At 36.8% G+C, this 14,209-nt stretch overlaps 1 protein-coding gene across 1 annotated transcript; it reads right to left on the bottom strand.

The window, feature by feature from the left end:
- Window positions 1–3,439: 3,439 nt before the first annotated feature.
- Window positions 3,440–13,371, bottom strand: LOC120474819 (serine/threonine-protein kinase SBK1). Its single transcript, XM_039665439.2, has 4 exons — window positions 13,265–13,371; window positions 11,152–11,328; window positions 10,150–10,352; window positions 3,440–4,570 (listed from the first exon to the last, which is right to left on the bottom strand). Exons 2-4 carry the CDS (start codon window positions 11,318–11,320, stop codon window positions 3,923–3,925), a joined length of 1,020 nt encoding a protein of 339 aa, XP_039521373.2. The 5' UTR covers window positions 11,321–11,328; window positions 13,265–13,371; the 3' UTR covers window positions 3,440–3,922.
- Window positions 13,372–14,209: the final 838 nt, after the last annotated feature.

The raw sequence follows: 14,209 nt of genomic DNA, 5'->3' as shown, positions 1-14,209 counted from the left end.
AAGATTTGTAAAATATAGTTGTGACTGGTTTAACTGCAGCCACTGCGGTGGATGATATTTTAGTGTCATCGTAAAACACATAAAAGTCAAGTTGTCGAGTCTGTCAACAAAGTACAGAAGCTCAAAGAGCATTTTTAACATGCGTTGCATGCTGGTTAGTTTAAAGCACTAACGCAGTCCACCTGTGCTCGTCTGTGTTGCACCTCTGAGTGGCATTTATTAGATATATCAGACAATTAGAGCCTCGTATTGGTGCAGTGCAGTGTGATAACTTCATTTCCATTTCAGCAGGTGTCAGAGTTCCAGGAACTGACACCGTATATCGGTCAGCGTTGTTGCTCCAGTGGCCTCCAAAAAAGTTCGACACTTAAAATGTCTGAACCTGCTCGCATGACTCACATGACACTTTTATTTAGCATTTTTCTTCAACTCCTAAATGTCTTGGGGATTTTTAGTGATGAATGATCTCCTCAAGTTCACACAGGAGTACTGTTATTTTAGTTTTATAGTTTTTTTTAATTAATATTATTTATTTTAAATTGTTTAGTTTTCATGTTAGTTACATTTTTAGTTATTTCATTATGTGCTTTTGTCATTTCATTTTTATTTTTTTATTTTGGTTATTGCTTGGCAACATTTATCGTTTATTTTACTCCTGGTTTTGCAGTTATAGATTGAGCAATAGAGGGTATTCATGGACGTCCCTTTCCCGCAAGAACACAACACACTCCCTAGGCCGGACTGAGTGGCAAAAGAGCTGCTGCTGAATGACTGGATTTAATCGGGAAACTGTGAAAACATGAGTAAAACAAACGATTATCAGTTTAAATTAAAGGTTGGACTTACAACTTGGCAAAGATTCAGTGATCCAGACATGCAACCTGTAGGAAACGTGTTTTATGACATTTATATATGCCTGATTTCAATGCCGGGGCAAAATATGGTAAATATTTTGATGAGTTGTTAAAACATTATACAACAAAACAATATATAGGATATGATTTTACCCCAAATTTCAACATATTAACGGGTCACTAGCCCCAACATATGCGTTTCAGGACTAATTTTCTTCCAACTTTATTTCAGCTTTATTTGAATGAACAGAAATGCTTCAGTTAACGATAATAGTCCTGCACAGGAGTCCAAGCAGAGGAACCACAGTTCATTACATTAATTGACAACCAGTGTCCGTTAGCACAAAGTGACCAGCGAAACGGCTGTTATTGCCAGACGCTCTGTAAGAAGAATCTGGCTTGAAGTAACAACCGAAACAGATTATGAGTCATCGCTGAGGAGTCGAGCTTCAATGAAAGCTGTTAAACCCTTCACCACATGATGGGCTTTTGGCTGCTTTAGAGTATTTAGTAATGAAGGTCTTTGATTGGACCAGCGCATAGGGACTGCGGTAACATTATCCCGGTTAGTGTAACGCTCGAAATATGCTGCAAAGCAAAGGTTCAGAAGTGCTGTGTTCAAATCCCCAGCGTGACAACACCCCACCGGGACGGTTTCTCTAGAGCTGGGCCTAAAACAAACACCAGCCCAGAATCCATCAATACCACACCAGCTGCAACAGATGCCAGGAGGTCTCTGAATGTTGAACAGAGAAGGTTAGTGCTCTCTGTGTTTGTATGTACTGTAATAAATTACTGGGGTTACAAGCAAAGGCCATCAGTGACTTGGAAGGGGATTCAAAGTGCATTTTGCAACAGCAACAAAAAAAAGTTTTAAAGGGAGGTTGTGGAGGTGCTTGTTTGTCAAATCATATTTCAAGGGTAAATAAAAAATATTTTAATGATTTGTAATTACAACATTTTTTCTGTTGTCAAATTAACTTCGATAATTTATGTAGTTCAGATAACATAGTATTTTGAGTTTCTGATGATTAAATCAATCTCCTTCATTGTATTAATATTATTAATTTTTCCATTTCAATGAACTTAAAATTTGAAGGCAACCTGGTTAAGTCAAACCAACAATATGTTTTTACAGCAAACTTTATTTTTAAACTGAATTGCTTTTAATGCTAATTCAACGTTTTCTTTCCTTCGTCAAGCTCTTTGCTCAAGCATTATGAAAAGCCCATCAGATCTGTTTTTTTTTTTAAGTAAATCAATAGTTATACGGAAGCTGTGAACCGCAAGGTGAGAGAAAAAAAAAGGAAACTTATCTCGTTATAACTGTCGTTTTAATATTTTTTTTCTCACCTTGCGGTTCAGGGCATCTGTAGGTTTGACATTTAAGGGCAGTTTTATATTCATTTTTAGAGCAAATTGACATAAAATAGCCTTCTGAAGTTAAATGTTTTAAAAGGAACAGTCATCTGATATTATGTTTCCTTAACACAGGTAATGTTTGGCATAAAGCTTTGAAATTTTGTCACCACCATCTTTGACATAAGCAGCCATTATTGAATTTTATAATTAAGTACATGTGAACTAAAAATGTTTTATTACTTATGTTAGTTAATACACTCTAACACTAGATTTATCCTTAATAATACAGGCTTTAAAAGTGACATGGGTCTCATAAGCACACAGCAAACAAAACAAACAGGTTGATATGAAATCTATACACATTTTATACAAATATATAGGCCTACTGTCATAGATATTTCAATAGACTTTGATAGAAACATGAGTAAAATACAACAGTTGTTTAAAATCTACTGCTCATCTAAAGTACATTTAATGTCTGGTTGTCTTTGTATTCTTCGGACTCTCATTTAAGCTAGAAACAAAAACTGATTGACAAAATAATACAATCTGGATCATTCCTGAAAGTGTCCATAAATTTTGTGTGGAGGTAGAGGTTTGAATTGTGCGTGTGGGTTCATACCTGCATCAGAGATAAAAGGAGTGTAGCCGGTTAGGGTTGGGTATCGAGAATCGAGTATCGATTGGAACCGGGACTAACTTTTCATTTTTCCCGGAATCGTTCAAAAGTTAAAATTTCGATTCCTAGTTTCGATATTCACAGTCCGCCGAGCGGAAGAAGAAACCGCTGAACAACGCCAAAGCAGAAGCGTCTACCGGAAGTGTTGGCATAACCGCATATACATTTACTTTTATAAAGTCAATTAATTATTAATTGCTGTCGAAGCAGCCTAAATTGTATTTAGTCCGCAATAATTCAGTACTGTGGCAAATGAGTGTCTTTACCTATTAAAGGGATAGTTCACTTTGAAATTAATCTTTGGGTTGTTTTAGCTTACCTCAAGGGCATCCAAGATGTAGGTGTCTTTGTTTGGGCAGTATTTTCAATTTTGATATTTTTAGGTAAAACCGTTCGTGTCTATCAGTCATATAATCGAGGTCTATGGTCACCACCTCAAAGAGCATGCGCAGAGAAGTCCAAATTAAACATGATCTAATGACTCGTAAATGTAAGTACACATTGATGGCCTGAGACACGATACGAGCGGTTTGTGTGAGAAAACGAACAGTATTTATATCGTTTTTACCACTTGTAACCACAGCCACAAAGCGCCCACACCTTCAGATTACATGGACGATATAAATACTGTTCGTTTTCTCACACAAATCGCTTGTTTCGTGTCTTGGGCCATCAATGTGTACTTACATTTACGAGTCATTAAATCATGTTTAATTTGGACTTCTCTGTGCATGCTCTTTGAGGTGGTGACCATAGACCTCCATTATATGACTGATAGACACGAACGGTTTGACCTAAAAATATCAAAATTGAAACTGCAGCGGAAACAAAGACGGCTACATCTTGGATGCCCTTGAGGTAAGCTAAAACATACCAAAAATTTATTTCAAAGTGAACTATCCCTTTAAGATGTTCTTTGGAAAAGCAATATCTATGCCAACTCCTCTAATGATGTCAATTCAGCCCTCCAATCGTCTGTCTGCATTGCAATTAGCACCACTGATTGCTAATTTGTCATATAACACCATCACTGTTCATCACTGTGGCTGCTTCTGCAAGGGCTCGGTGTGGACGTGCTGACCTCCCCGTTTTCTCCCACCCATCCGTTGGCATCCTTCGCTCGTACCCAGTCTTTACCCACATAACCTTTGACCTCCCCAATGGAGCACCTCTCACCGGCATCCAGCGCTAACATCCTCCTGAACATCTGCATACACATGGGTGTGAACCTTTTCCACTGAGACGGCACGGGGGTCTTTGCCGGCGCTCGGCGCCAGTCTGCGAACTCCTCGTAGAAATCGTCGCTGTCGTTGCAGCGCTCCCAAGGGAAGAAGCCCGTGAGGATACAGAATAGAAGAACAGCAAAGGCCCAGGTGTCTAAAGTGGGCTCCACTCTGAGCGGAGGGGCTTTCACCTCCTTCTGACCTTCCTCTAAGACCATGGCGCACAGCTCTGGAGCCATGTACGGCAGCGTGCCTGATATGAAGCGGATGAAGGTTCCTTGTCTCTGGGTGAGGCCGAAGTCGGCGAGTTTGACCCGCCGGCAGTGTGTGTCCAGGAGCAGTATGTTCTCAGGCTTGATGTCCCGGTGGACCAGGCCACGCTGGTGGATGAACTCTAGAGCACAAGAGATCTGAACGGCACAGCGCTTCACTGCGCATTCTGGGATGCCCACCTGGAGTAGAATAGAAATACAGAACAGTTTATCAATAAACTTTGGTTAAAAGTGGGTTATATTGTACTCAAAAATGATAAAAAAAACCCTAACATTTATTAACATAAAATAAATATGAAATATAAATGACATAAAGTGACAAATAAAAATAAAAATAAGTAAATCTATATTTTTATATTTATATATATTCAGACACCATTTATAATTTTTTGATATTTTTTTACTAGGACACAGCAGCCGCGGCGCTACCATTGGGCCTGGGTGGGCCTGGGCCCACCCATTTTAGGTCCGGGCCCGCCCATTTTGAGCCAGGCGGGTAACTCCTATTACCGTCTGCAGAGACCTCGCAGGCGTACGGATTTTCATTCTCAGTTCATCCAATAAGCAGCCAGAGGAAAACTTTGAGTGAAAGCTTCTAAACCAATCAGCAGCTTCTACCTCACGTGTGGACTCTTAAGCCTGCCCACAGGCTGCATCGTCACCAGCAAGTGATCCAATGAAATGAATGACGTTGGCGCGCAAGATTTTCAATGAGACAGAAACAGTCGGTAGCTATTAGCTAAAATGAAGCGTAATATGGAAAAGCAAAGCAGCTTGTTTTCATTTAAATTTAGCAATAAAAAAATAAAAAACGCTCCGAGGAGCAGGAGGAGGAAACTCCTGCCATTTTTAGTAACGCGGTTACTTCAATGAAGAGTTACCATCCTGCTCGGCCGCCCTCTCTGCATCAAGTCCTCCCGTAACCAACTTATAATTTTTTGCTCATGAATGTGACACTGTGACAGATCGGATGTGTTTGTGACCATGTAAACAGGAAAAAAAAACGCATGCATTCGGCTATTTCGAGATCGGTTTCAGGCCTCATTCATATGTGGAAATAAATTGGAAATGAATCAGATGTCAATGCATTTAGACCACTTCTCCGCGGTTTAATGACGAGAGCCGACGCGCATCTGCAAAGGGATGGATTGCCCGACAAAACGCCGTAGAGAAAACGTGAATGTTTGTGGACAAACGTTGACGCATATCAACATATCAAAAAGGTTGGCTTGCTCTTCCTAAAATTTCGGACCCACTGCTCCTCGTTAAATCCTATATTTAAACACAATATGCTTCCACCAGTCCTGAGATTTCTCTCGCACACAATAACTGAAGCGCATGCGGCCATGCGCAGGCAGCAATGATGGCACTTTTCGTCGTCCTCCTCCTCAAAATCATGGTAATGTTTGGAGAACTTCGCATAAATTGCAGATTTAGCATCAAGCATGTTTCACGTTCGTAAAACGTGTCTGTAAAAACGTCTGTAAAAAACGTCTGTAAAAAAGAGAATTTAACCCTTTAAGCTAGGGTGACCAAACGTCCTGTTTTCCCAGGACATGTCCTGTTTTCACGTCTTGTCGTGGCTGTTTTTTATAAAGTGATGAAAATGTCCTGGTTTTAATTATTTTTCATTGGGCCATTTAAAAAGAAAAACATGAAAAAGAGGAAGAAGAAACCTAAATATATAAACAACTTTTGTTAGTTAGGTTTTTGTTAAGTTTGTGAGAGCTATTTTGGTTCAATTTGGAGGTAGGCTATTTTTTATTTTTTTTTATTTATTTATTTATTTATTTCTAATACAGAAGAGACATTATTTCTATCATTATTTTTGAAACCTGTCATAATAAAACATGTTGAGTAGAGTAGCCTATAACCTCTGAGAAGCCTATCTGAATTTGGTCTTTGGTTATAGATAGTATTTTGTAATGTAACCATTTATATCCGGAGGCATACCCTATTAAATTATTGAAATTAAGGCATCTTTGAGTAAACTTCGAGTATCATTTGAGTATCTCATTGCCGGGCCGATTGTCCTGGTTTTTGATAATCAAAATATGGTCACCCTTTAAGCAAGCGCGATGTTTTTAGATATGGCTATATGGCAAGTGTACTCGGATAAAGTTGAAAGAACGTGTAAACGGACGGTAAAAAAAAAAAAAAAATCGGAGAAATGTAACAAATTAGAATTGGGCATCAAGACCTGCAGAGTAATCGAGGCCTTTTTTTCAGAATAATAACAATTTAACTTTTTTATTTAATCTAATTATAGGCATATAATTTTTACCACTCTCCACGCCTCCCATGGCATGCTCTGGCTCCCCACTTTGGTTAGATATGTTGTTCATTTAATTATTTCATGTTGGTACAGTTCTTCTATCATTCTGAATAAATAAATAAAAAAACAGTTAAATAATTTTGTATCGTTTTCCTGCTGTTTTTGTTTAGCAGCTGTGTCAGATTCAGTGCTGCTGTTATTTCATGTCGATAAAGTTCTTCTGTCATTCTAACTTTATAAGAAACAGTTAAATAATTTTGGACCGTTCCCTGCCCGTAACTGGAGAGAGAAACAGAGACCCTCCAAAGATATAATTCCGTTTCAGTCTTTTTGTGTATTAAACATTCAAAAGAGATCAATCAAGTTATAGGCTTACTGAGTCGCTGTCCACAGTGCCGCAGAAAAGCGCTGAAACGGATATGAAGGGAATTATTATTTTTTTTTTTTTTTTTTTTTGCCTTACGGACGGGCCCATCCAGTTTTCTGAAGGCCCACCTACAATCAAAATCCTGGCGCCGCTAGTGGGACACAGTATAGCAAAGAGTATAGAAGAACAAGAGGCGAAACTCTGATGCTTTTTTGGTAACAGCCACTAGGTGGCGATTCGGTTCGGTAGCGTGGCGGCCATTTTGGAATGAAAACCCCAACTGGAGTGACTGGACAACAGCACAGATAACAGTTTTTTGAGGTAGTTTTTTCTTGCATTAGTGAGTATTTCCATTTTATGCAACTTTACACCTTTACTACTATTATTAGTTACCAACTCCACTAGGCCTGATATATTTTGTACGTTTTAATCCCCTGGATCATGCTACAAACATGATGCATTGCTGTGTCCGTTATCCTATAACTTTAATTGCCACTTTGGACAGTGACTGTGTGTTTTTGTTTGCATAATCTAGCTTTAACGGTCATTATTATAAGATAATACTGCAAAAAAAAGTATAGTAGCTGTAAAGCTATTCTATATGATGTTATGTATTTATTGTCCAACATTTAGGCTACATTTTAGTAGGCAATTACATTTATTTGCTGAATTCATTTATTTCATTGATAACTTATTTTTGTATGTAACGTTATGTGTAGGCCTACCTCCTGGAAACGGTCTAACGTTATTATAACTTTATGAACTGATATCACTTTATTCTTAGCCTACCTGTCACACTTAATGTGGAGAGTAATATAATTAATTAAATCCTTGAACTTCTGTCTCAAGTTATGTGGGGGGAAAAGCCTGGTTAAGTAGCAACTTCTTTTTGATTGCTACGTTTACTGTTGTGAGTTAAAATAATAATCACCTAATTATTTAAACCTAAAAATGACCTCTACATAGATGTGTATATGACTGCCGAGCCGCTGCCGAGTCGCTTTCAGTCCAAAATGGCAGATGCGTAGGGCTTCTCCTGGGCGCTGATGTTGCAATGGAACGTTCTATTGGCTTCCACTTCTTATCAATATACGAAGAGTTCAGATGCAAAAGCCTCTAAATGCCATTTGAAATTTTCTTCTTTAATGATGATTTTTTATCAAACTTGTATATTTAAGTTCAGTAATTTCACTTAAATGGCAATGATAATTACCTATTAATTGTTATTTAAGTGAAATTACTGAACTTAAATATACAAGTTTGATAAAAATCATCATTAAAGATGAAAATTTAAAATGGCATTTAGAGGCTTTTGCATCTGAACTCTTCATACGTTCTTTGACTATAGTTTATTTATGTAAGTTAGGATAGCTAGGTGTCTGAATAGAATACATTTTGACTCTCTCTCTCTCTCTCTCTCTCTCTCTCTCTCTATATATATATATATATATATATATATATATATATATATATGTGATGGTGGTGATGGCGCAGTGGATCAGACACATGCCTTTGATGTGAGAGACCCACATCATGAACTGAAGTAATTTACTTGTATATGAATAATAGTGTATTTGTATATAAATAACATTTTGCTAACTCTGCTTATGTGCAGGTACAAAATTTTGTCAAGACAACATCATTGCATTCTAAATGAATGTTTGAGTTTAGAAGCCCCTGCTGTGTTATTGCCACTTTAAATCTTTCCAATCCTTCAGTGCGTCTGGGTTAAGGTTTCACTGGATATGTTGAAGTAACAGAGACTCATGTTGTGACAGAGAAAAACAGCTGCTCTGCTCTTTTACTCACACATTACACCCTCCACGATTTCCTAAGACATGTGAACATTACCGAAATATGTCAAGCGTAGCTCCTTCTCGTTATTCAGTACGAAAAGCATGTGAACATGTTTAGCGTGCGGTCTGGATTCCAGATCCTTAAAGTCACTCCAGGCCTGCACTGGCATGTTAAGGGTCTGGATCTTTATTAGTCACATACTGGGCAAGTGTTTACTTCAGCTATGGCACTGTGGACATAATAAAATAAACCTAAAATATACTTTTCTCACTAGTTTCTTTCATTTGTGTTCTGAGAACGTCCAACGGTAAATGATCCGATTAATGTCATTTCCACCATCTCAAATTTTGGAATGGTAGACGTTACGGTAGAAATAATGACATTTAAAAAATATATATATATTTTTTTAGTAAATTGACTCCACAGCTTATTCCACTGCTAATATTTTCTTGAAGTATCTGGAAGTTATGAAAGCCCTCAGAGGCCGTTTCTGAGACAAAAGAAATCTGTACATCACCCATCATATCTCTAGTCTGCAATGCATTTAATCAGCATCTGTCAGACATCATTCTATAAGCATGCACATATAAAATATACCACATCTGGAAACGCATAGTGTCTGTGACGATACAATTGTAACCTTCTCAAGTGTCGGACATTGATTTGGAAGCTATCTGGCAATGACAGACAGAGCATGTCAGTATGTCTGGCTATATATATAGATATGCAAAAAGTACAAAAATATTATTTATTTCTGTATATTTATATATATGGTGTGTGTCAAAGTGCTTTTATAACCTCCAAAACAAGAAAATATGATCACACCAGACATCTTGACATATGTGGGCTTCAGTATTAAATATACACAAATAAATAATATTTTTGTACTTTTTGCATCATTTGACATAATTACAGATTTATTGGAAATGATGCACAATTTAATATTGAAATGAGATATTGATCTTGATTTTACTGTAATATTTACACTAATTGTGGCATCATTTCCACCATGATCAAAAAGGACTTTTTTATTTATTTAATGTATTTAATATAATTAATGAAACGTTTAATAACTATTATTTGTTGTTAAAGTTAAAGACTGAATGTCTGGGACAAATTTGGACAAATTTATATATAAAATGCAATAGAAAAGTAGTAAAAATGATGGCGGCATGGTAAAAAGTTTCCAAATCATTTTTAATGTTGGTGAGTTTTAAAGTGCCCGTGGTTGAAGAAAGACCCATGCGTCTGTGAATTGGCAGTGATAGCATTTCTAGTGCCTGTGAATAAAGGGAAAGATCTGCCGATGTGAGCACCCACCCGTGGCTGGATGATGGCGAACAGGTCCCGTCCCGTGACGAGCTCCTGGGCGAATCCGTAGTGCTCGTTGGACTGGAAGGCGATTCCAAACAAGCCCACGATGCAGGGGTGGCAAGACAGATGCAAGGAGATGCAGTATTCTCTCAGGAAGCCCTGCAGTTTGGTCGAGGCTTTGGGAAGCACTTTGAGAGCCATTGGAGTCCCTGTGACAGTGAAAAATACACAAGATCAGAGGACTTTTGGCCTTCATGGATGGTGCTCTATGAGACATAAAAAGATGACGTATAGTCTGAAGTTTGTAGTGGAAAGTATTTTCGCAGCCGTTATGATGTCTTGGCATTAAGATCTGTGGAAGTGTCAAAGAGGAGATAGTGTTTCATTTAAATAGCATTAAATCATTCCTGCACTGCTCAGAGTGTTCTCTATAACAGAAGTGTGCATCTAGTAACTCTATCTATCTAAACTTTAATATATAGTACTGTAATACAGATCATGGCATGGTGCTGAATGATTCCCATGTTCATGTACACTCCAGGGCAATAAAGAATAGCCAAGCCCAAAATGGTTAAATACTTTGTTTTCTGGGAGTATTTCACTTTAAAAAAAACTTTTGCTGATAATTTACTCACCCCCATGTCATCCAAGATGTCCATGTCTTTCTCTCTTCAGTCGAAAAGAAAGTAAGGTTTTTGATGAAAACATTCCAGGATTTTCTCCATATAATACACTTCATTGGGAACCAAACGGTCCAAGGTCCAAAAGACAGTTTCATTGCAGCTTCAAAGGGCTTTAAAAAGGGGCTTTAAGGGCCTTTAAAGGGCTTTAAGTCTTTTCGACTGAAGAAAGAAAGACATGGACATCTTGGATGATGTGGGGGTGAGCTAATTATCAGCAAAAGTTTTTTTTAAAAGTGTGCTTTTTAACACACTGTGCTGTTTAACACAGAACTGTTAAAAAGCACAGTGCGTGACTTAATACATAAATAAAGGCTCAATAGCGTACCTTTACAGCGGTGAGTGACCAGCAGCACATGGCCATACTTGCCACGGCCAATTTCTTTAATGATGTTGAAATGTTCTTTAATCTCGAGCTGACATAAACTCTGAGATGTCAACTTCATCAGCTCATCTATCAGACTGCTGCCCTCCTCCACTGAGCCCAGTTCAATCATTGCACTGCCTGTCCCGGGGGAAAAAAGACAACCAAAGAATATTTAGTGCAAACGTTAACAACATAATGCCTTTCAATAGAAACTGTGTCCATGCATTTGTCTATGTGGGCTATATGATTATTATTCAAAATATATTGTTAATATTATTATGTACAACCAGTATGTATATATATAAATATATATATATATAAAATAAAAAGATTCAAAATCACAAAAAATTGTGGCTTAACTAACAGTAAACTATTTTCATAAGACTGTAAATTGCATCACAAAAAGGACCCCTGACTGTATTTCAGTAAACCACTTAAAGGAGTAGTTCACTTTTCAAAAAAAAAACTTTTGCTGATAATTTACTCACCCCCATGTCATCCAAGATATCCATGTCTTTCTTTCTTCAGTCGAAAAGAAATTAAGGTTTTTGATGAAAACATTCCAGCATTTTTCTCCATATAATGGACTTCAATGGGAACCAAACGGTTCAAGGTCCAAAAGACACTTTCAGTGCAAAATGCAAACTGTTCAAAGGGCTTTAAATGATTCCAGACGATGAATAAGGGTCTTATCAAGTGAAACGATTGCTCATTAAAAAAAAAAAAAGTTTGAGTTTTATAAGCTCAAATGCTCGCCTTGCTCTATTCTGTGATGAGCGTTTGTGACTCTCCTGTTCGAACTCGTTTATCAAAATGAACGAATCATTTCCAAGTCAATTCGTTCGTTTCGTTCATTGAATGAACCAAATGACTCGGAACTTAAGAATGACATGGACATCTTGGATGACATGGGGGTGAGTGAGTAAATTATCAGCAAGACTTTTTTCAAAAGTGAACAACTCCTTTAATAAATATAAAGTTTAAATTTTTCCTTTACATCATCTTGGAGAAAATTATTTTTCACCGAACAGTGATTCTAAATAAATAACTAAATAAATAAGAATATAAATGTTCATCAAAAGCTGATTCTTAGCTTTTGGAACTCTTGTTTTGATTTTGCAATAGCGGAGTGTTTCTGTTAGTCCTCATCACTCAATCAGCACATTCCTCCTCAGCTTCACAAACTCTCACTACATACATTCCTGCTCTTGTTAAGCTCCTCTGATACTCTACAAGACACGTGCGCAAGACCTGCCGCATCAGGAGTATAAACACAGAATGTAATGTGGTTATGTGTGGTATGTGCGATCATCGTTTATGAGCTCTTCCTTCCGTTTAAACTCTAGGTTGTTGTAAATGACACTGCATGCTATTACAATGAACAGGGAAAAAACAAAATAAAAACAATTCTATGTATAATAACATAATAAAAATATTTATAAATGTGCATGTAATTATTATTACTTATTTTTTATTTTATTTCAAAACAGTAACTCATACCAGGTAATTATTACTTTATATGTACATGTGAATTACATCACACTATGTTTGTGTAATCTTTGTTGTTGTTGCAAAAATCCTTATAGAATTCATTCAGCTTTTCCAAATCAACCCTACACTGAAAAAATCGGAACCGTGAAACTTGAAACATCTAAATCAACCGGTTTTATTCAAGTCAAATATATTATTTAACATCACTGAATCCATGTGAATACCCACAAACTAATTTGAATGCATTAAATCAGGAAGAAAAAGTTATTGCATGTCACCACTTTTACGGTGCATTTCATTTTTTACTGTATTTAATCCAACCAAATGGAGTTTTCCATCAATATCATCATAGCAGTCTTCAACTGCATTGGCAATTTTAAGAAACATTTAAACCCACAATTATATACAAATCACTGCAATGCAAATATTTGTAAATTCAGACTAGCACAATAACATACTATAGTGTCTATATGCAATGCATGCACAATAATGCACTGGATTTAACTTAAGACGAATCTGCCTTTGTTAGCTGTGTAGTAATGTCTTCTCTCTCTGTCTCTCTCTCTCTCTGCCCTTCTCTCACCTTTCTGTAGCTGTGCAAAGGATCAGGGCGCCCAGACGCAGCAATAGCAGTGCTGCAGCCGAAGTGACTGAGGATTCCTGTTCTAACAAGGGCTTTGAGCTCCTGCAACGCTTTATATGGAAGAAGCACCCACTCTGGGAAGAGTTACACTTCTCTGGTGCTGACTCCACCCATGTTCACTGACATATATCAGACACATAAGGCTGAGATGTCATATCATATGTCATTATAATTTATGTCCTCATGTTTATGCATATTCAGAGGCACGCACAAAAACCTAAGTTGGCCTGCTATATAGTTTCTACAAAAACACTGACTGTCTTTTGCGTTCTCTCACAACATCATCAGATTGTATTTTTTTTATTTCCATTCTTCAGTTCTTTTATCAACGAGATTTTATAAGAACAACATGACAAAAAAGGGTCTTGTTTAGCAAAAGGATTTCAATAGACAGAAATACTTGTAAATAAAATATATAGGCCTATTCATAAAAAAAGATTTTAATCAAATTCCTCATAACAGGTTCTCTATAAAATAATTTAAATCTTATTTAATTTGACTAATTACTGTATTTTCTATAATCATCAGTATATTTAAGTTGTATTCAATAATTTATACTTTAATTAAATAAATTTAATTTCAGATGACTTATCTTAAGAAATTTAGGGATTTTTAAAACAATTTCTTCAAGGGCTTGCCGCTTGAAGACGTACATTTTTTTCCGGTAATACTTTATTCTAAGCCAAGGTGATGTAGATATACATTACTTCATGTACTTAATAACAGTATGACATAAAATTATGCATAATTACAAGTAACTAAACCTAACCCTAACCGTAACTCTCTCATAAGTGCATGTAGTTAATTAATATTACTCAGTTCTTATTTGAGTAAGTACAATTTAACTACGTTACCTTGAAATAATACCTTTTTCACTTTTTTTGT

This window comes from Pimephales promelas, chromosome 14 (genome assembly GCF_988280905.1).
Source record: "Pimephales promelas chromosome 14, fPimPro1.hap1.1, whole genome shotgun sequence".
In the NCBI taxonomy this organism is placed as follows: Eukaryota; Metazoa; Chordata; class Actinopteri; order Cypriniformes; family Leuciscidae; genus Pimephales; species Pimephales promelas.
The sequence above is the reverse complement of the archived record's forward strand: the minus strand, read 5'-3'. Positions and strand labels throughout refer to the sequence as shown.

Bases quoted from the DNA above. Each gene is read 5' to 3' on its own strand.
- LOC120474819 (XM_039665439.2), bottom strand. From the start codon at position 11,320: ATGATTGAACTGGGCTCAGTGGAGGAGGGCAGCAGTCTGATAGATGAG. The intron at 10,353-11,151 runs GTACGCTATTGA...TCACTGTCACAG, and splicing joins GGTCACTCACCGCTGTAAAG to GGACTCCAATGGCTCTCAAA. The intron at 4,571-10,149 runs GTGGGTGCTCAC...ATTCTACTCCAG, and splicing joins TCGCCATCATCCAGCCACGG to GTGGGCATCCCAGAATGCGC.